The sequence below is a fragment of the Lissotriton vulgaris genome, chromosome 1_1, assembly GCF_964263255.1.
Source record: "Lissotriton vulgaris chromosome 1_1, aLisVul1.2, whole genome shotgun sequence".
In the NCBI taxonomy this organism is placed as follows: Eukaryota; Metazoa; Chordata; class Amphibia; order Caudata; family Salamandridae; genus Lissotriton; species Lissotriton vulgaris.
The window spans coordinates 1,401,261,515-1,401,285,004 of NC_141685.1; the positions used below are offsets into that span (position 1 = coordinate 1,401,261,515).

The 23,490-nt window shown below is 46.3% G+C and overlaps 1 protein-coding gene across 3 annotated transcripts in view; it reads left to right on the forward strand.

The window, feature by feature from the left end:
• The window catches only part of PUS7 (pseudouridine synthase 7), a 330,471-nt gene that overhangs the window by 62,692 nt on the left and 244,289 nt on the right, over positions 1 to 23,490 (forward strand). For all 3 annotated transcript variants that reach the window (XM_086967051.1, XM_086967056.1, XM_086967062.1), the window contains 2 exons: positions 2,872 to 2,956; positions 3,054 to 3,155. In XM_086967051.1, coding sequence (XP_086823177.1) covers positions 2,872 to 2,956; positions 3,054 to 3,155 — 187 coding nt within the window. The remainder of the gene's footprint in view (positions 1 to 2,871; positions 2,957 to 3,053; positions 3,156 to 23,490) is intronic.

A 23,490-nucleotide genomic window follows, 5' to 3' on the forward strand; every position in this document is an offset into this window, starting at 1 on the left:
TTACACGACTATTAATGGATTAAAAAAGAAAGAGTGCTGTATTCAAATGTTGTAATAAACATTTTCCTGCACTTAATTGTGAGTAATTCACTGCTACCTTATTGAATACTTTGACATTGTAGGGTTGGTCAACCTTTCAACAGCATAGCACCTTATGAAACCTTTACAGTCTGAATTGCACCAGATTCATTTGTAGCCCTGAATTCTAAGGGATAAATAATTAATGCTTCAAGCATGCTCAGCACTGATTTTCTGCACTCTTTGCCTGACTACATTAAGATGGTGCTGCTGTTGTGTGGCGTCCCCATGGCACATGTCTCATTTTACGTCCGTCCCGACCTTTTAACAGACCTTGTATTGTATACTAGGACTTGAAATTCTGCTGTTAACATTTTAACTATGGGCTAAAAAAACAGCAGTAAAGTGCATCTGGGTTGAAAAGCCAGGATTAGCTAAAAGTATAATTTATACCAGTAGTACACCTTGAAGCTATGATTTTTGTTGATATGTGGAAAGTCTTGTCATGTTTTCATCACTATCTCAGGTGCATGGTGACACCAGTCTTTTCAGAGTTACCTGTCACTACACCTCGCATTGAATATTTAAAGCCTTGGGTGTTGAGCAGTTGACTTGCTATGAAACTGACTTGTTAAAAAAGGGGGAAATCTATCAAAGGATTTTACCCTTTCTTGCCTCTGGGTAACTGTGATAGTACTTATTGACCACAATTCTTGTGAGCAAACTATTTCCCCTATTACTGAAAAAAATTAACATTGCCAACGGACTGAAAGAAATATAACTTTAATATTCCAATATTCTCTACTGTGTATAAAATATTTAGACAAGACCTAAAACATGCTTCTAAACCCTGCACTTTATATTTTAGTGAACAAAGACCTGGGCACACATATTATTATCAACAGTTGATACAGGAATAGTAAATATGATATTGTCGACACCGGTGGTTTTCTGATAGGATTTTATGTGAAGATGTTCATGGGAAAAAACAACGCCAGCCGACACGTGTTTCGTCAACCGGTCAGTGCCTGTGACTCTTCAGGGCTTTGGAGGCGTGGAGGTGGTATCGAAAATCCGTTGATAATTCCAACCCCGGGTGCAGGTAACGGGGTAGTAAAGAGGGAATCGTCAGGTATGAAAGTTGTCAGGCGGGCAGGTACGTCCGTGACAAAAGCGGAGCCTGTGAAAGCAGACCCCAGCCGGTGCTAGTCTCGTCGGAAAGAGTAACGGATTTACTCTTTCCAACGAGATACCACCTCCACGCCTCCAAAGCCCTGAAGAGTCACAGGCACTGACCTGTTGACGAAACACGTGTCGGCTTGCGTTGTTTTTCCCATGAACATCTTCACATAAAATCCTATCAGAAAACCACCAGTGTCGACAATATCATATTTACTATTCCTGTATCAACTGTTGATAATAATACGTGTGCCCAGGTCTTTGTTCAATTTTGCTGAGAGATGGGCTTTTAGCTCCTCGCTCATTCAGGGGTTTCGGGTCTCCCCCTGTCCTGGCGGCACCACACACTTACTTCTATCCACCACTTAGTTATCTCCTGCTAAAGCTACCTGCCTGAGCGCCACTTACCTGCTACCCCAAAACCCTGTACAGAATCCTTTATATTTTAGTGACTTCCCTAAACAAAAAAGCTCAAGCAGAATATTTTTAGACTAGTCTTGCTTGCTGCTGTCTTGAATGACAAAGTTGTATTGTGTTGGCCCCCTAATGGAGAAATAAAAATGACTCATTCTCTCTCACTTTCCTATCTTTAAATGGCATTTTAATTTTTGATTCTGTAGATGTTTCAGTGTTTATATGGCTTTACTGATGAGGACTGATTTCCTTCTGGTTGGGTTTTATCAGTAATTATAAGTTTAATGCTAAAACACAATAGCATAGGTATGTTGCTTTTAATGCATGTTTGGCATCCTTTTGCTCCAGATGTCATTCATCTTGTATTTTCTTAAATTTGTTTGCTGAGAGCAGTCCTGCCACCCTTGTGCTTACATAATGCTTCCAGAGGATTCCCTCATACTCCAGGGCAGCCTCCTCTCTGGATGTTTTACCTGGGCACAAAACAAGCTCCTGTAATTAGTAACTTGTCTCCCCAGGATCACAACAGAAGAAGCTAATTTCAGATCAATACTGGTTTGCCTGGTCACTTTTCCTCTAACCCACTCTCGAGGCCCAGTGTAGTATTGCTCCATAGCAGACTCCATAGGCTCTGTGCCTCAGTGTAATTTTGTGTCTAGTAAAATGGAGATGTTGGCGAGTGTGGTTTAGGCTTTCCTCTCTGGGTTTCATCTCTGTCGGAAGGATCTTTCGGGGTGCAGAAAGTTTGTGTTACTCAAACAGACCATGCTGTCAATTGTATAGATAATTGGTTGGTTCGTGTGAAGCTGGGGTGCATTTACAGAGCTCTGTGCTGTGTGTGAAGATGATGTATGGGTTCCCTAGAAGATGATTTGCAGTTTGGCCTGCAGTCTCTGAAAAAAGGTATTTTATGCTTCTTTATCCCCCCTCATTTTGAAGTTGTTGCTTCTAAGAAGCATATTTAAGTTTTACCTCATGGTGACCTATGCTCTTGTGTTTTTTATTGGCAATGCAAGCAAATTCATCACTTGAAAAATGCGGAAGTCATCAAATCTGCTACTTTTCATAATGGGTTCATGTTGCTTGGACTAGTGTGCACATTGCTATTTAGCTTTAAGGAAAGAAGAGTTTAAAGGCTTTCTTTCCATGCGTCGGAATAAGATCCAAAGAGGTATTTGGACTGATTTTCATGACAGTTGTTTTTGTTTGTACTTCCCATAGCGAACCTGCTTATGTTTTCACTGTGTTTCCTCCCATTAGATATTCAGACTTTATTGTTCATGAAATAGGAAAAGATGGCACTGTCAGCTATTTAGATGATTTATCTGTTCCAGTAGATAAAGAGGTAAATATTTGGACTATTGTTTTATAGTACATCATCAATGATGCATATTAGATTTCAACTGTGTGTTCCATGTTACTAATGCAGCACTTCTTTACAGGACCCTCCAACCCAAATATTTTCAGTCCTCTCATCCGAAGACAAACAGCGCTTAGAAGAGCTTCAACTTTTTAAGAATAAAGAAACCAATATTGCCATTGAGGTAAATGTGAATGTTGGCTCAGAATTATAGAAAAAATAATAACTTTATTGAATTTTACTAGTGCCGTGCAAATGTTTGTCGATCTGATGTAGTGTCTAAATCCATTGGACCAAGCTACGTTTCTTCATAAGAAGAAATTCATGTAGATCTTATTTATGGTCATAATTGATTTTGTTGAAGATATTTATGATTTAATCTGGTCTCTTTAAACACTTAACATATATCTATATTGCGCTCCACAGCTGCATTTCTTATTGGTTTTCCCCACCAAAGTTTGTACCAAGAGAATTGGGGATTCACTTGCAACACAATTTTGCTCCATGTGATATGTGAATTTTTGCTCTGCCAAATGACTTAATTTTACGGTGTAGTGTCTTTCTCTGAAAAAAAGACCCTGTTTGCTTCTCGGCCAGAAGTGTCTGATGTAGGATCAGGAAGGCCTATCCCAGGCTAGAGTTTCCCGTTTTACACATATGATGAATTTCCGTACAGTCTATTTAAGTCAACAATATGTATATAGTATGTGATTATCTCAAAACTATAGCACTACTTTAGCCATCCTGTTCCTATGGCAAATATACCCACTGTAGTCAGTGCATTAAATATAAATTTTAAAAAAGGCACTATCCACACTTTAATGATTTGGATGTGGCTATATAAGCTTGTCCCATTCTTTAAAGTTGTAACTCAATTATGCATAAACTTGCCAATAGCGCTTCAAATATTCTAATTACGTTAATGCCTAGATATCTGAACTGATGCCGGTCCCCCCAAGGCTGATCTTTATTCACTGACTCCCTGAATGTCTCCTCAAGTTAATTTTGTAGCTAGAGTCCAGATAGCTAATGTAATTTCTTGAAAAACTGGTCATTCTCAAGTTTTGCTTTTGTATGTCGATTCAGATTGTCTCCAGAGACCTAAATTTGACATGTTCGTTCCACATTTATGGACAAATTGTGTTTATTACTGTAAAAATAAGGGGAGAAAATGGTAAGTACATGTATTGTCAAAACATTATAACACCGTCTACTCCTCTACAACAGAAGATAAAAAGACCTTTTCTCAGTTCAAGTTGCAGACCACAACCACTGACACGCCTTCCCATCCCACCAACAGAAGTTTAAAAGATTTTCATATTTTTAAGAAACATGAAGAACCAGAATGCATGGCCTATGTAGGTCAACAGGGAGAAGATAGAACATGAAAAAGGCACAAAAGGGAAACATATCGATTTTTTTTTTTAATCTAGCAAGGAGTCCAACCTCTGCCTGCCCTCCCTCTAACTAGACAATATTCCATTATTAAGAGCCAAGACTGGCCCCTTCCCACCCTGGCGGTACTACCCCATACTCTCAGAAGAAATGCTGTCCAAAGCATCAGCCCTCCATGTCTGCATTTGCTTTTCTCAAACAAAGATTTGGCAGCACCACGTTTAGTTCTGTGTGTATTTGTTTACAGCCTCAGCAGACATTAACAAATTTAAGATAGTTCATATAAAAATTATTTACATTAATATAATCAATGTGAAAAAATAAAATACCGCAATAACAATGTGCATTAGGGGTTAGCCAAGTCTTCAGAGAGCGCCAAAGAGCCAGAGAGAGAAGCCAGAGAGTAGCAGCAGTAGTAGTAGTGTGCAGCAGGACGCCTGGATCACCGCCTGGATCACCGAACTGCGAGCCAGAGCCGCCGCCGCCGCCGCCACAGCCGCCACAGTCCATCACAGCCGGGCGGGAAAGCGGCAAGCGGTAAGCAGTAGGCGTTAGGCGAGCTCCGGCCTCCAGGCATTCCCGCCGTAGCCACCTCCGCCCTCTGTCATTTACAGCCGCGGCTTCATCCACCAGCCGCGGCTTCACCCGCCAGTGGCGGCTGGCGTTAGTGTTACAGCGGGCGTTACAGCGTTACTGCGGGTGTTACAGTGGCGGAAATTGCGGTGAGCTCCGTAAGGAGCGGTAGCTTAAAAAACATACAAGCACACAAGTGAAGCGGCGGACGGCACAAGACTGCACAAAGCACAAGACACAGAAAAGCAGAATACAAACCGCTAAGCAAGCGGCATCATCGGCCCTGGCCCACAGGCACTTACCATTTCCCTCCTCATTGCCTGTATTCCCCCTGCCCCCCACTGACCCCCCCAACGCCCCCCCCCCCCCAAAGGGAGCTGCCGGACCAGCAGACTTAACTACAGGTCTGCGCATAGGGGAAGAGCACCTGGGGGGGGGGCAGGGCTGTCGTGCAGAACGGATTTCACCGGCGCTACCGTCAAAAATTCCCTACAACCCTCCACAGGGCCCGGAGGCCAGGAGGCCAGGGGGCGCCAAGCCAAGCCTAGCGCTGCCCGCATCAACGGGGGTCACGGGCGCGACGGGGGCACAGTACCCAGCAGCAGGACAGCGGTGAGCGGCCAGTAGGTCAGGGCCAGAGCCTCCAACTACAACTCCCCGCAAAAGCACCAGCTGACCCACTGCAGAACTATAACCAGAGCACAGAGCCGCAGAACATCACCCAGCCGAAGTTGAACTACGCTCTCCCCGTGGCTAGGGAGTCGCCACAGTTTTGGCATACAGCTTGGTCCTCCTCCCGGGCAACAAGCGCTTGCCTACCAGCATAAGCACAAGCACTGGATTTGCAGCAGTAGGAGAGGCTAGGGCGCCTTTCAACCCAGCAGGAGCCTCCAGGAGACCCCAGGAAGCCCCCACAGACCCCTTTTTACCACGTGGATTCCACCAACCAAGCAACCAAGCAGCAGCTGTTGGGTCCCGGCAAGCTACCCAAAACCAACTGCAAAATGAGGACCAGAAACTCCACCCTAATCCAATCCCAGGAGAGGACCCGGCCACACAGCTTGGCCAAGAGACGGAAAGCGAAGCTATTTTATCCCCCAGTATTAGAACTAGGGGGGTCTTACCAAGGCCCAGGGCCCTGGGATGGGGAACACTCAGGATCAACGGGTGCGACTGGAGCAACTCCAACCTTCCCGGGACCCCACATCGACCTTATCGTGGAATCGCCGGCTCACTTCCCCATATCTCAACCCCCTACTGACTTCACGGGGAAGCCTTATAGCCCCCAGAAGTTAAATGCGCACAAGGCTAAGCTCAGCACTAAAGAACGCTCAAATTGTGCCGTGGGAAACAGAGATATAAGAAGCTTCATGAGCCCCAAAGCACCCTCCCCTCCCACCAGCTCTAGGACCTTGAACAGATCACCTACCACGCAAGTAAGGGAGGAAGGGCCGAGCCCAACACTCGCAAGTCCTCGGGCCGCCAGGATTCCCCTCTCACCAACAGTACTTACCCTCAAGAGCGGAATACCTCCTAAAACTACGACACCAGATAGGGTGGTGCTCGGGCCCACCCGATCAAACACAACGGACATGATCCTTCCTACACCAGAGGACTGTCAGCGGAGCATCCCTCCCTTAATCAATGCTAATAAGTTTGACACCTCAGACAGCACCTATGATGACAAGAAAGGAACAATTCCCCCTACCATAGCGATGCACGCAGGACCGACCCACGGAACACCCTCTACAAAGGGAGGAGCAACCAGACAACCCCTCGCCAGGACCCTAAATCAGCTACTGAAGTCGCCAGGACCGGGCTCCCCGGAACATGATAAAACGGTCCCGCCCCCGCTCCCTGACAGCGGCTCCGTAAACCCAAATCATCTATCACTGATCAGCGAAGCCCTCCTCTCAATGACAGGTGCAGCGATAATGCACGCGGACAAGCTTGATGTCCAGATCAATATCCTACAAATAGTGGCTAACCTGATCTCTGGGATAGACTCAAAACTGGACAACTTGAACGCTCTGATACGCAGAGCGCAGGACAGTGCGCAATTCAAGCCAGAGTCATGTAGTTGCAGTCCGATCCTGCACAGCCTAGAAAAACTCCCAAACATCATGACCACATTAATAGAGGATCTTAAGGGCGAAGCAAACAAAAAAAACTGCCAGACGAGCTTGCCTTTAATCACAAAGGATTCTACACAGGCACACTCCATGGACAATGGCCCAGCAATCCTCTGCCCAAGCACTCCGAAAAAGACTGCTTCCATGGCCTCGATCACAACGTCCACCGCTCATGGAACAAGAATTCCCCCGAACAAGGCTAAAAACCCAGTCCTTCAACAAACCCTTAAATCGATCAGCCCAGAGTCGCAAAACCTATCAAGGAAAAATAAGAAAAAACTAAGAAAACTCAACAAGGAGAAGAAAAATAACGCATATGCCACCAGCGTTATTCACAATTGGTTACGACCCAATAAACCGCCTCCCGGTAATACCATAACAGTTGAAACACCCAATCAGGGAGCCAGTACGCACATTGCAGAAGTAATCGAACCAACCACGGGAAATCCACACATAGTTACTTCAGCACCGGAACTAAGCTCGTCAGCCCTCCTTGTGGCTCCCCAACACGCTACAGTTCCGACAAGAGGAAAATATGTGCACGAATCACAGGCACACAACCTTGATGAAGCAAACAAACCCACACCACATGAGCGGGAGTTCCACCATACAAGTTATGAGCACTCTGGGCAACATCAGTGCATACCGAACGGAGCACTAGAATCTGACAACACAAAAACCCCCAATGTCACCATTGGAGATCCTCAGAGGGCCCCCCCCGGGTCAACATGCCTTAAATTGGAGCACGCCGTGAACAGGCTATGGAATAACAGCCCACCCTGCTCAATGCCCACTGAGGCGCCAAAACTTACAACAGGGTTAAAACATCAGATAAACTCTCACCAGCCCGGCCCGACACCGCTACTCCCAACTGGCACTCAGGGTAAAACTCGGCCCAACGAGGCTAGCGTAAGCTTTGCAAGCCAAGAAAGCGCGAATGAACGGAAAATACTGCTACACCCAGAATACACCTCGCAAGGAAAATGGGACATCCTCAACCGCAGCAACCTTTTAACACTCTGCGCAAACATCCCGGGACTCGAAGACATAAAAACCACAGATATCGAAACCATCTCTTTCCTGCCCCCGGATGCGGAGGAAAAAAACGAAACAACAGAACTAACTTTCATCAGCCCAGCCCTGGCGGAGGCACTGAGGAGCCAATATTCTCTACTGGAAAGCTGGGGCATAAAGATAAAGACAAAACCGGCACAAAAATACCCCTCAATTTTAAAAACCTTGATGACACACTCTAAGCTGGACAACCAGGAACAGGGAGTGGCAGGAGTCACACGTGCAAATGCTTCCTCGAACTACAGGCCAAAAGTTGTGTCCGTCCTCTAGGGATGTAAAAGCAGCATAAACACTAGTGCAATTAATGGAACCCCAATCAAGATTACAACTAATCCCAGCCAAGGAAATCGACTGTGCATAACCAGGGGCCATGCAAGCAATGATTGGTCCTGGTTGTCATCAGCACTAAATTCCAGCTCCTAACACACTTTGCACTGCAAATTTAGCCCGATCCTACCAACACACTCCCATTGAGCGAGTAAAAACTTTAGACAAAAAGAGAATTATCGAGAGCTTAAAAATTCTAACGTGGAACGTATCAGGCCTCAAAAAACTGCTACTGAATCAAGCCGTGGTGAAATTCTTGGAGGAAGCAGACATCATATGCATACAGGAAACTTGGCTGACCCAACTGCTGTCGCTAAGAGGATATGCAGAATATGGCAAAGCAGCAAAAAAGAATAACATATTTGGAAGACCCTCTGGGGGGACCTGCGTCTATATTAAACACTCGTTGAACATAGAATTCATGGAACTTCATAACCAACCAGACACCCTTCAGGCGGGCATTTTGAAATTCCCCCACCCCAACAACGGCACTGCTCCAATATTATTAATCAACATCTATCATAACACGCAGGAGAACACAGCTAATTCGCTCACACTTGCAAAACAATTAGAATCCTTACTGCTACACCACTCATCATTAGACTGTATCATCCTCGGTGACTTTAATATCCATAACATAGGGGTCTCTTCTGAGCAAAAACAACAGCGCGGGCCGCCAAAGCACTCAATGAACTTTTTAAAATCCTACAATCTGGCGACGGCGCACACAGTGCTCTTAAAGAACACCCCGGGAGCCTTGGTCGGTCCTACGTACAATAAACAAACGACGATCGACTACATCATTCTAAGCGATAAACTGCAAACTCAAATGACAAACTTCATTGTACACCAATGCAACGACCGCGACCATGCAGCTCTAACAATCACCATGAATTTATCAGTGAATCCACGACATAGGCCCGTATGCATTGGAGAAACGGATGGCCAAGAATTAATAAAGCTGCCCAGAAGAATCAAATGGGGACAAGTAGCCACCGCATCTTTTAACAACTGGGCAAACTCGTGGGCAGGTTGGCCACTGCGCAAACACAGCCATGATGCAATAGCAATATGGGATGGAATCACCGCCACCTTAGCGGCAATACTTCGGGGACGCGGGGACAAACAAACGACAATCTACTGGCATCCCCCGACGGCCTTTGGATTTAATGCAGAAATCAAAACAAGTGCAAAGGATTTAAATAAAAAAAGGAAAGCCCTCAGTAAAAACCGCTCAATCACAAACAAAATACAACTGCAGGAGGCTGCAAAGAGCCACTCCAAAAAAGTGTGGGCTGCAAAGCGTAACCATTGCGAGGCTCAGTGGCTGAAAATCTTCGATTTGTTGAGCCCCGGGAAATCACAGGAGTTCTGGAGTTACATAAGCCATCTTGGTCGAGGCACAAATCACAAAGAAAACTCCCTTGAGGCAGCAGCCTGGGTCTCCCATGTAAAAGCGCTCTACAACGAAGAACGATCAATCAATCAGCCACTCGACATGCCCCCACTAAGAGTGAACCCGGCCCTAATCATCGAAACATCACCCCCTCCCGGAAAATCTCTAGTGTCCAAAATACTAAAAAAAATCAGACCAAACGGCGTACCGGGCCCCAATGGCCTCCCAGGCCACTTGTTCAAATCAAACATTGAATTCTGGTCCGAAAATCTGACCCATCTATACGCTGACTGCTGGCTAACGGGGGATGTGCCGGACTCATGGCGAGGCTCGCTCTTGCACCCAATCCATAAGAAAGGGACTAAATCGGATCCAACCAACTATCGTATGATTGCTCTCCTGGACATCGAGGGCAAAGCCTACGCCAGTGCCATCCTGAAGGACCTCACAGACTGGGCAAGCGAAGAAAATCTCCTGCCATTCTGTCAAACCGGCTTTAGACCAGGGTCCTCGACCGTAGATAATATCATTGCACTCTCCTACCTAGCCAATCAAGTGCGGGCGCGTAAAAGCCTACCATTATTCGCCTGCTTCATCGATTACTCAGCTGCGTTTGATGGAGTAGATCGCATCATCCTATGAAGAAAGCAGGTCCACTGGAACATCGACCCTTCTCTGTTAAGAGCGATACAATCCTTATATCAAAACACCTGGGTAAGAATCAAACTTTCAAGTGACTCTGCAACAGACAAGATTGAAACAAACCGGGGCTTAAAACAAGGGTGCGTGTTGGCACCCCTGCTGTTTAATCTATATACAGCAGACATGGAGACAGCCCTGTCGGGGGCCACCTTAGCAACACCAAAGATAGGTGCAACCAAAATTCACTTTATGCAATACGCGGATGACCTCGTAATCCTGGATCACACAAAAATAGGGCTTCAAAAGGCACTCACCGCCCTGGCAACATACAATAACAAAAACAGGTTGGTAGCAAACCCGACCAAGTCAAAAATAGTTATCTTCGGACACTACCCCAAAAAAACAAGAGCAAAATGGAGCCTTGGCCACCTGACCTTGGACAGCACTCAGAAGTATACATACCTGGGGGTCTCCTTTCACGAATCGGGGTTGTGTGGCACCCACCTAAAGCAAATTCAGGGCAAAGGGAAGACCATCACCTTCGCCCTATGCAAATTACAAGCCTCCTTACACAGCCCATCATCAACTGCCATCCAAAGAGTCCTCAAGGCCAAGTTAATGCCGGCCCTCAATTACGCACAACAGGCGTATCCAGGAAAACTGAACAAGGAGCTGGAAAAAATTCACTGCGGGCATACAAGAGATTGTATCATTTACCAAAATGTACAAGAAACACTCTAATTTGCCTGGAATTTTCACTCAACCAACAAAATCTGGAAGAGATGGCAGCTTTAAGCAAATATTACTACTTAACAACAGCGGCACGTGACAACACACTGAAAGCCGTCTTGAAACATATCTTCATGGCACCCGGGAACCCCTGGTCAGCTACCATTGAAATGGCAAAAACCCAACTTAACCTGGCGATCGAGTCGTGGAATCCAGACCTTGTCAATTACACGACCATCAAACACGCGATAAAAAAGCAAGTGCGTGCCTGCTCCCGGGCCTTGGACCTTGAGTCTCTCGCAAAAAGAGCCTTCCATGAGTCTCTATGCTTGCCACACACTGCGTACAACCCCCGAAACCATCTCATGCAGGCCGTGGGTCTCCCAGCTCTCCAAAAGATCCTAGCCTACAGACTGCACCCCCTCCCGCTCAAAGAACTATACCATCCGGGAAATGCGGGCACGGGAGCTCAGGAATGCAGACTCTGTAACTACAAACGTGAGTCATTGGCCCACTTACTATTCTGCTGCCCTGCCCTACGTGCACCCCACACCCTCTACCTCAGGCCCATCCTTAGGGACGCGGGGACACGCACAGCCAAGGAGGCAATCCAACATTTATACTCCTTGAGCATAGTAAAACAGATGGCCGCGTTCGGAAAGTTTATACAACAGACCCGGTCCGAGCTGATGGCAGCCAAGGGCGCACAGGAATAGAAACATTGCTGCGGGACATTGGGTGGCACTTACAGGTCCCTGACTGCGTGTGCCATTTTGAACTCTGAGAACTTTTTATAAATGCTTGCCCGCAGAAACATTTTTGGTTTTAACTTTTGTAATTTTATATTCTGGTCTTAATGTAATGGTTTTAAGTAACCACACAATAAAGTTATTCATTCATTCATTCATTCATTCATTCATTCATTCAAAAAAGTCTTCTTTTAAAGACATATTCTGCTATCAGTGAACATTGGATTAAATAATTTCTGACCGTTATTTTTTCAGGTCTAGACATATAAATAAAACATATTTCAATTTCTGCATCCCACAGCTACACAATCGACAGAAACGTTGTTCTCTGTTCAATGCTACTCACTTACCTGTACCAGATTTAACTAGAAAAACCTCATTCCTCAATGGAAAAAAACCTCTTAATTTTAGAATCGTTTTGCATCCTGATGTATTTTTGAGTATTTATGGGACTTGATGATTTAACCACAATTTTGTAGGAGAATAATTTCAAGCGATGCATACTGTCTGCTGAAAAACTCATTTTCTTTAAGATCCATTTCTTCTGATTCCTAGAGCTGTAGGATAAAACTCACATGAAGGCAAATCCGTTTGGTAAAGGGCAAAGACAACATTATTCTGAAATTTAAGAAGAAACACCAGATTTCTATATTAATTCTTCCCTCACAATGAATTACTTGGCACATGAGATAGTTGAAAACGTAAACCTATAGTTGCCCTACCACCTTAAAATAAATCCTGGCTATCCCTTTTTCTGAATGAATTGCTTCTACTGCACAGATTTCTTTACTGCACATGTTTCACATAAAGCCCTATACGATCAGGTGCAAGATTACTATTAAAACCAATATCTAATTTATCAAACTTTTCCTGTACAACACATTCATCAGAATCAACATTAACAGCAAATAGGAAGGTTATAAATTGTTCCCCGTGCCTTTTATAGCATAGGGACTGTACTAGTTTCATTCTTTGCTCTTCTAACTAATGCATTGATGTGCCGTAGGTATTTACTACTCCCTTCTCTGGCAACAATTTGTATTGATGTCCAGAAATGATCTTTCCTAAGCATTTTACATTTGTTGCTATAATTTCGCCATCTTCGTCTCAGTATTCAAGTCTTGAATACTTTTGATGGCAAGATGTTTGTTACTCAGATGTGTTTATTTATTGCTGCAACTATTGTATATTCCTGCATACTGGATTTCTTAATTTGATTGTGGCCGTTTCTTATGTTGTATCTGCTGAGTTTTTAACTAGGAAAAACAATCTGGAGAGCATACATTCTAAAGCTTTTGTACACTCAAACTGACATTATTTACCAAGTTATATACTACACCATATAACATCTTTTCTTTTCTTTATCTTTTTTTAATCCTACAAAGACACCTTTTTTAATTCTAAATTGGCCATATGCATACATTTTAGGGTGCAGTACAATAAATTATGGTCAGAAGACACAATCCTAATACATTCAAGAAAAGAGAAGCACTAATTTGATGTAATTACATAATGATAGTGCCTTTTACCATGTTATTTTTGTGGGTCTGACACCCTTGATGCGGTCATCAAGTAAAACATGGTGAGATTTGACTCACTTCTTTAGTAATATTAACTAACCCACGGTTGGCTACCATGATATTCTTTAGAAATTCAGCTCCCAGAATCCATCAACATCCTCAATTCTGTAAATCGCACTTGAGGAGTCTGTTTCCTTTGTATTTAAATCCCCACAAAAAAATGTAATTATGACAATCTTCCTTTGTTTCCACTTCAGTGATCAATAATAAAACCTTTTTCAGTTATTTTATCCAGTGTTTTACATGGGGTGGTATAAATAAAAATAATCAATTAAGAAAATTGGAATGGCATATCAGGAGCTAAGCTCTTTTATCAGTAATATAACTCTGGCGGTACACCAGCACCATTTAGAGCTACTGAGGTTAAAGCGGACTGTGGAGTTCGACAGAGATTAGCCCTCTCACCCCATTTGCTTAACATTTGCATACAGCCATTGATAAAGGAATTGACTAGCAGAGGGTGCCACACTTTTAATTCTGCGGATGATTCCCAAATTCTACTATGCTTGGAGAGTGTGGAGACTTCTCAAATCCTATGTGAAGCCTCAATGCTTTTTGTAGCAGGTGCGCACAGCCACTCTTCTCCCCCAAACCAATCAAGACCCAGGAACCCCATCCATGGAACCTTTTTTAAATTAAGGGGAAGAGAGGAGTGCAGCCCCACTCCACAGGTCAAAAGTGGCCCTGGGGACACAATATATGTAAAGGGGACGGGTCACGTTGCCCCCATCCCAAACCACTAAAGATTCTAGGGACCCCATCCCCAGAGCCAAAATATATATTTTCAAGAGAGGGAATGCTTGGTCCTCCTCCAAGTGCAGCTGTGGACCCATCCCTCGTGGGCTTCTTTTTTTTTTTTAAAGGGAAGGAGGCATGTGGCATCCCCTCCCCAAGCGTATTAAGGCCCTAAGTGCTATATCCTCCCGGTCCAATATTTTAAAAAGGGGGAGGGGAACATGCGGCCCAACTCCACAGGCCTCAGTGAGGCTTCGGGGGCATCAAACCCCGGGTCCAGAGGTAAGTTGCCCTCACTACAAACTATGTTAGGGGCTGCCGGGGGAGTCCCAGGGCTCTTGCAGCCCTGCCTGAGAAGGGGTTATTTATTTTGTTTTTTTAATGGTAGGCCAATGCTTTTTTTGCTGCAATCTTGCAGGAGTTCCATGGGCTGCAAGGGCTCAGAGGGCAGGGTATCCAGGAAAGTGCCCATTGCCACTGCCTTCAGATCTAGACTCCCAATTAAAGAACCTGGTTTGTTCACAACCCAGAAGGGAGAAAAAAATATCCACCGAGAAGGGGCCCTAAAATCTGCACAGTGTTATGGATGTATCGGTGTCCAGTCTCCATGTGCTGGAGTCCTGCAGGTATCTTGAATACCAGTCTCTCACAATATGGGCTTGACTGAGGATATACCCTTCCTTCACTGCTATCGGATTCTGGAGGCAGTGCTGCTAGACGTCTTTGGCGATAGTCATGAGGGCCTGTGAGCATCTATGTCAAGATATTGTCCATCTTAAGCAAGACACAGCATTGCTTCTTCTCCTTCGTCCGAACTGCATCATGAAAGAGCCTGCTAGCAGCTCAAATTAATTGATGTGTAACTGCTGTTCTTGATTTGACCATCTTCTGCCTGTAGATGATTCTCCACATCTGTCTCTCCATCCGGTTCGGCTGGCTTCTAAATCTATAATGGGATTCGGGTCCGAACTGAAAATAGCTCTTACATTCCCTATGCGGTTTAATCGCCATCTAATCTCCTACCTAGCACGCTCTGGCAATGGGATCATCTCCAAATATATTGGTCCCCTTCTCTAGTGAGAGAGGCCTTTAGGCATTGGAAAACCCTGTTATGAACCGATCCTGGCAAGAAAGCTTCGATGGAAAATGACAGATGGCCTACTATACTTGCCATGTATCGCAGTGATGTTCTGGTTTGACGAGGATCCTCCTTACTTCTGTTGAATTCGGGTCATCATCTTGTTTAGTTGGCTCACCATGGCCTTTACAGGATCTATTAGAAAGCTCCTAAATTGAATTGTCTAGGATAGGGTTGTCGAGGACTTTTCCATGTTGATGTCGAATCCCAGGTTCTCCTGAAGGGATGTTGTGGTTGACAGATGAGCCTGCCAGGGCAACTTTCTATTGGTCCATGAAGAGTAGATCATCTATATAGACAATTACGCCAATCCCCTGCGTTCTGAGAATTTCTATCACTGGTTTGAGCACCTTCAAGACGCAACCAGTCACTGACTGGACGCAAAAAGAGAGAGTTTTGACTCATAAAACCTGATGATTACAGATGAACTGCTGCAATCTGCGATGGGGTCCTATTTTTTGGGATTGTAATATAGGTATCCTTGAGGTTCAGCCATACAAATCATCCCCCCTCCTTGGAGGCAATAGATCAACCACTCATTGATATCTCAAAGGTTTTCACTGGCCGGAATCCCTTTTCCTTCCTCTCCACCAAGGGCAAGTTGCTGGCAAAACCTCTGTGGTGTAATGAGGACCTTTCGATAGCATCACCTGCTGATCAATAAAACTGGTTGAAATGGAGACCCATGGAACTCTGTGAAACCCTGTGGCCATCTGGAGCACCCAGGCATTGAATCATTCACTCAGGATTTGTGGAACGTGACTTGGGGTATTGACTCATAAAACCTGATGATTACAGATGAACTGCTGCAATCTGCGATGGGGTCCTATTTTTTGGGATTGTAATATAGGTATCCTTGAGGTTCAGCCATACAAATCATCCCCCCTCCTTGGAGGCAATAGATCAACCACTCATTGATATCTCAAAGGTTTTCACTGGCCGGAATCCCTTTTCCTTCCTCTCCACCAAGGGCAAGTTGCTGGCAAAACCTCTGTGGTGTAATGAGGACCTTTCGATAGCATCACCTGCTGATCAATAAAACTGGTTGAAATGGAGACCCATGGAACTCTGTGAAACCCTGTGGCCATCTGGAGCACCCAGGCATTGAATCATTCACTCAGGATTTGTGGAACGTGACTTGGGGGTATCCAGGGGCTTAGGGTGGGACAGCTAGGTCTTGAGTGCTCTCCTGAAGTAGGTAAGGGTGGTGGAAGTCCGGAGGTGGAGGGGCAGGTAGTTCCAGCATCTGGTGGGTAAATAGGAGAAGGATCGGCCCCCACATTGGGCCTGGCAGATGCGTGGGATGTGTGCGTGGGCTAGGTGGGTTGAGCGGAGTTGTCTGGTGGGTTGGTGTAAGGTAAGTCGGTAGTTGATGTAGGTTAATCCTATGTTGTAGAGGTCCTTGAGCGCATGGGTGAGTAGCTTGAAGTGGCATCTCTTCTTGATTGGGAGCCAGTGGAGGTCTCTGAGGTGGGGGATATGCTTGACCTTTTTGGGAGATCCAGTATGAGTTTGTTTGTGTGTTTTGGATGTTCTGGAGTCGCTTCAGTAGTCGGCTCTTAATGAGGGTCTGTGTTACCGGTTTCCTGGTGCTGGGTGTGATCCACCTGAATATCTTATAGAGCATTCGGAGGATGTGGAAACTTGAGGAGGTTACTGCATTCACTTTGAGCTTCATGGAGAACTTACTGTCCAGTATGATGATCAGGTTCCTAGCGTGGAATAAGGGGGTGGTGTAGGACCGAGGGCGGGGGGCCACCAGGAGTCGTCCCAGGGGGAGGGGGTGTAGCCGTAGATGATGACTTCGTCTTGTTTTGTTCCGAACATTATTGTTGGAAGCTGTCTCTCTATATAGTGTACCAAAATGAGGTGCACAGTGAAGAGCGTTCTGGTATCCCTTACTAGTTGACAGAGGCCTGCTCTAGCAATCCCATGGTGCTCTATTTGTGGTAATGTTGTTGAGCAGCTTTAGGCTTATAAGAGGGGAGTGCTAGACACTTATTGCACACCCAGAGTCAATAAATGAAACACACACTCAAGGAAATCTGACACCAATTTAGAAAAATAACATATTTTTATATTTATTCAGACCCCAAGGTCTACAAGATTAGGTAAGTACCTTTCGAGTTAGCGATTTTCAAAACACTTAGAAAATAAAGCAGCCAGATATGAGATCCTGCTAGATGGAACAATAGACTGCAAGATCATCAAGATATGCTACAGTAAAAGACTCCAGCCCAGCCAGGACTCTGCTCAACAGCCTTTATAAGGTGGCAGAGGCATTCTTTAATCCAAAGGGCATCACAGTAAACTGGTAATGCCCATTCGGTGTTGAGAATGCTGATTTGTCTTGTGCTCCTGGGGTCAACCCAATCTGCGAGAAGCCTCATGTCAAATCAAAAGTAATGAGAGAACTTAGCTGCCTGTTACATGTCAATGAGCTCTTCAGCTTGTGGAATAGGGAGTACATCTTCCTTAGCATTGAGGCCTTTATAGTCCACAGAAAACCTCCGCTCTGGTTTACTTCCCTTTGAATGAGGTTTGGGGACTAAGACCACTGGGCTCTCATAGGGACTCTCAGATGGTTCAATCACCCCTAGTTCCAGCATCCTGCTGACTTCAGCTCTGATGCTTTCCTTGCCCTGGCCAGACTGCCTGTATATTTTATTTTTGACAGAGGGTGTTCCCAGTGTCCACATCATGTGTACACTGGGTTGTCTGACCAGGGATCAAGGACAAGAGCCCAGTATTCTGCCTTAGGACTTGCCTGCAGTCCGTTTTTTGTTCGGCAGTTAGGGTGTCTGAAAAGACAACTCCCTCAATATACCCATCCTGGGGGTTGTTGGAGAGGAGGTCAGGGAGAGGTTCACTCTCTTTTTCCTGATTGTCATCATAGACCATGAGCATGGTCACATCAGCCCTGTCATGATAGAGTTTAAGGCGGTTCACACGGATAACCATTTTGGGGCTCCTGGAAATGACAAAGTCCACCAAATAGGTGACTTCCTCCTTTTTTTCAAGGATAGGGTAGGGTCCACTCCACTTGCCCGCTTGGTACTACAGGCTACCTTCTCACCTAGTTGGAACTCCATCAGGGTAGCCTTTTGGTCAGACCATTAGTTCTGGAGCTCCTTGTTTGCTCCAAGGCTGTTGGCTTTTTCCATGCACTCGGTCATCCTGGAATGAAGGACAAGCACATAGTCGACTATGTTCAGTTTGGGTACTTTGAGCTGCTTCTCTCAGCCCTCCCTTACCAGACTCAGTGGACCTCTTACAGGATGGCCAAACACAAGTTCAAAGGGACTTAAGCCCACTCCCTTCTGTGGCACTTCTCTGTAAGAAAAGAACCAGCATGGCTAAAGATCATTCCACCTCATTCTGAGTTTTTCAGGGAGTCCCATGATCATATCTTTCTTGGCGAATCTTTCAACAAGACCATTGGTTTGTGGGGGATTTGGGGTGGTAAACGTATATGTAAATGTAAATGTATTTGAGCTTATATAGCGCACAGCTACCCACAAAGGGTTTCCCGGCGCTTGCTTAGGGAACCCGTCCTGCTATTCCCCTGTGAGATAACCCCGGCAGGGTATCCACAAGGTGAAAGCCAGGCATCCCGCCGCGAGGGGCCGTTGTGGAGATTAAGCAAGCTATTGCCCAGAGTCGCAGAGTGTGAACCCGTGAGTTGAGAAGGCACCAGAGCGAGAATTATCGAGTCCGTGGAATATTTTGAGCCCAAGACCCGCCGACGTGGGGAATTGAACCCTGGTCCAGGGCCGATCTCAGCTTCCGGGTCTGCCGCCTCTAACCCCTGAGCCACACTTCTCCACACCAGCCATACATCACCCCACACTCATTCCACATGCAATTTGGATAGCCAGACTTGACGTTTCTACCTCTGTCTGACACCACCTCCTTATAGAAGCCCACTCTAGTAAAACATACTTGTGAGGGGTTTGGCAATTGCAGCAGTAGTGACATTCCTAAGGGGAATTGCTTCAGGATACCTGGTGGAATGATCCACTACCATCAGTATGAATCTGTTCCCTGTGGTTGTTTGGGGGTTAAGGGAACCAACAATGTCAATCCAACAATGTAAATCCCTACCCTCTCAAAGGGTACCCCAACCACTGGTAGTGGATTTAAGGGGGGCTTTGGTTTGCTACCTGTCTTGCCACTGGCTTGACGGGTAACACAGGAGTTGCAAAACTCTCAATTTATTTTTTATTTTTTATTGCAGATACTCAGATAAGATACGGTCAACATTAGCATAGTTATGCAAATAAAACAGTATTACACATTAGGATAGAGACCATGGAGCCCCAAGTGTCTCTTCAGCGCATAGTCCACAAGTCAATCTGGCAGTATCAATGGTGCGCTCTCCGTACACCATCCACCTAGCATAAGAGGTATCCATGTAAGCCATCTAGGCATCCGCTTTTTCTGTTATTTTACCCCCCCCCCCCCCATAACAAATATTACTGTGAATGAAAGATCAGCTTAATAACACTTATTTCAAAACTTAACTGTTCAGTCATGGTATTGGCATCATACATTTCCATCGACCCCCATCGCACAATAGGTACAAGTGAAGCTTGTCCATCAGAGTATTTCTGTTGCATCAAGTTCCTCTCCGGACGAGCACCCCAGCTCCACCTCGACTCTCCCTCTAACATTAGGCGCAGTCATGTACCTCCCACCCCCAGCCCTCCATCTAACCCATGATAATGTCTCCACTTTGACCAGACTTTTTTAAACTTTCTCGGGCAGCCTCTTGATGTATACGTCACCCGCTCTGCCGCCATGTAAAGGTCCAACCCTCTTCTCCACTCCTCCACAGTGGGGATGGTCACTGCCCCCCAATATTTTGCAATGTCACGTTTCGCCACTACCAGGGCCAGGGTCAGGAACACCAGCAAGGGTCGGGGGAGGTCAACATCATTAGTCATTCCCAGGATGGCCAATTTGGGTTCTTGTTCAAGCGGCACAGACAAGACATCCCTAAGTTCAGTAAAGATGAGGGTCCAGTAGGATTGTATTCTATCACATGTCCATATTATATGGAAGAAATCCCCTCCCTCGTGCTGACATCGTAGGCATTTATCATCTAATGTTCTCCCCATTTTGAGTAATCGCACCCTATCGAAATATGTTCTACGAAGCACGTTGTACGGTATAAGACGAAGCCGGGATTTAATAGCCACCTCCCTCAGGTGCATTAGGACTATGTCCCAGTCGATGTCTTCAAGCGTTCCCACTTCCTTCTCCCAGGCGTCCCTAAGCTTCGCCAGGTCTCCCAGCATGTTGTTAGCAAGGGTTTTATATGTGAGTGAGACAGCCTTGTTTGTTATTCGTTCCAGTAATAGTCTACCTTTTAGTGGGGCATATTCGGGAAGACCCTCCAGAGTCAAAGCCTGTACTCTCCAAGCATGGCGCAGTTGGATGTATTTAAAAAACTGCGTGCAATGGAGCCCATATTCTGCCTGCAAGGTCGCGAAGGGTTTCAGTTCTCCTTTAGCGATGACATCCCCTATCGTGGAAATTCCAATATCATCCCACCTTTTAAAGCTGGTAAGCTTATGCATCTCGGGGAGCCATGTGCATTGCCAGAGTGGAGTCTGTCGGGTGGGCTTCTTATCCCATCCTGTGCGTCTCGTGGCCTGTCTCCAGGCCCGGAGTGTGATGCTTGTGGCCGGGAGCAATGACCTCTTCGCCGGCCTGCCGTATAGATATGACAGCAGATTATGCGGGGATAGTTTGTTACGCTCTAGTGCATACGTAGGGTGGTCCGCCGGAGCATGGAGCCAGTCATTAATGGGGGACATGTGCTGTCACCCAATAGTAGGCTTCAAGATTTGGGAGTGAGATTCCACCACTATATTGATGGCGTTGGAGGGTGGTCAGTGCGATTCTCGGCTGCTTACCCAGCCATAGAAAAGCTCGAAGGTCAGCGTGAATTTTTCTTATTAGGCTGTCTGGGATTGGATAATATTCATTTTGCATGGCGTACACAAACTTGGGTAATACTACCATTTTATACAGTGCCGCTCTGCCCAGGAGTGTCAAAGGGAGCTGGCGCCAGCGGTCCATATCAGATGTGGAGTTCATGAGTATTCTCTCCACATTTTTGTGGCACGACAGTTGCCTGTCCAGCGTGATGTATATTGGAAGCCTTCCGCGGATACCACCAGCCTGTCCGGAAGAGCCTCCCCACTCGTATTCTCTCTGGGGTCGAAAAGGACAGACTTGTGCCAGTTTATCCCATATCCGGAGTAACTGCCGTAGCAGTCCAGCTCCCGGAACAATTCAGGTACAGTGGTCTTTGGGTCAGTGAGGTAGAGTAGGACATTGTCCGCGTATAGGGACAATTTCTCCTGCGTCTCGTCTGTGTCAGCGACCCGAAATCCGGAGATCTTATGGTTTTGCCTAATCCTGGCCGCCAGTACTTCAATCGTTAACGTGAAAAGAAGCGGTGATAGAGGGCAGCCCTGACGGGTGCCTCTTTGGATCGAAATTTCGCGGGAGAGCCTCCCGTTTACTCTTACTTTGGCTCTCGGGTTGGCATAGAGAAGGCGCACCCACGTTCGGAATTTTGGGCCGAAGTCAAATTTTTGTAGGGCGGCCTCTAGGAACGGCCAATGCACCGAGTCAAAGGCCTTTTCGGCATCTAAAGAAAGAAACCAATGTGGCGGTACCCTACCCCTCTGCAGCCAGTTGTGTGTGCGCCTGAGGTTGAATTTCGTGGCCCTGTCTGGCAGATAGCCGGTTTGGTCTAAATGTATCAGGTCGGGTATTACTGTTCTCAGTCGTCGCGCCAACACCGTGGCAAGGAGCTTCACCTCCGTATTCAACAGGAAGATGGGTCGATATGAGGCACAATCCTCCCGGGGTTTGCCCTCTTTGTGTATGGGAATTATGGTCGCCATGGTGAGGTCAGCGGGCAGGCCTCCCCCCTTGTACGCTTCAAGAAAAAGATTTTTCAGATGAGGAGCTAGTATATCAGCCGTGCCCTTAAAGAATTCCGGAGGGAACCTGTTTGGTCCCGGCATTTTGCCCGGCTTCAGTCCGGCAATGGCAGCCTTTACCTCCTCCAAGGAGATGTCGGCCTCCAGCGCGGGTAGGGCCTCAGCGTCCACTGCAGGCAGAGCGACCCGTGACATATAGTGGAGAGAATCCTCGCACATGCCCAATTGTCTGGCTTCATAGAAGCGTTCATAATAAGTCGCGAACGCATCCGCAATGTGGGGGTCTGAGCGCACACTCCTCCCCTTCTCATCTATGACTTCATCTACCCACCGCGCCGCTCTCTCCCTACGACTGAGCCAGGCTAGAAGTTTACCCGACTTATCCCCCACGTCGTACAGTCGGTGGAGTGTGGCCAGGTTCTGCGTTCTTGCCTCCTCCGACACCAGTTCCCGATACCGTCTCTGGTGGTCCAGCAGTTTACGTAAGGTTGTGGTACTTTTTGTAAGTAAGTGTTCTCTCTCAAGCTCCACTATATCCCGTTCAACATTCCCCACCTCTTCCTGACGCCTCCTCTTCTCCTCCCCCAACCTGCTATTTATTCTGTCTCTCATCACTGGCTTCAGTGCCTCCCACAAGGTCACTGCCGAATCCACCGACCCATCATTTTCAGCCAGGTATACCCGTGCATCTGTTCTAATGCCCTTAAGTATTGTCTCATTTGTGAGGTCCCAAGCGGCAAGGCGCCACGAGGCCTCCCTTCCATATCCAGAACGGCCCATTGACACTAGTAGCGGCGAGTGGTCCGAGAGACCTCTCACCAAGTATTCCGCCTTGCCCTCCATGTGTAATTCCTGCCTGGGCATGAATACATAATCCAGTCTGGAGAACACCTTGTGCAGAGCCGAGTAGAATGAGTACGCTGTAGTGTCAGGGTGTAGCAGTCTCCAGACATCGGTGAGGCCTATCTCGGACATTATTTGAGCAAGGGGAGTCTGAGTCCCTCGGGTGCTAGACGCTCCTGATCTATCTAGGCCCCTATCCATCACATCGTTAAAATCACCACCCACTATCTGTATGGTATCGGAG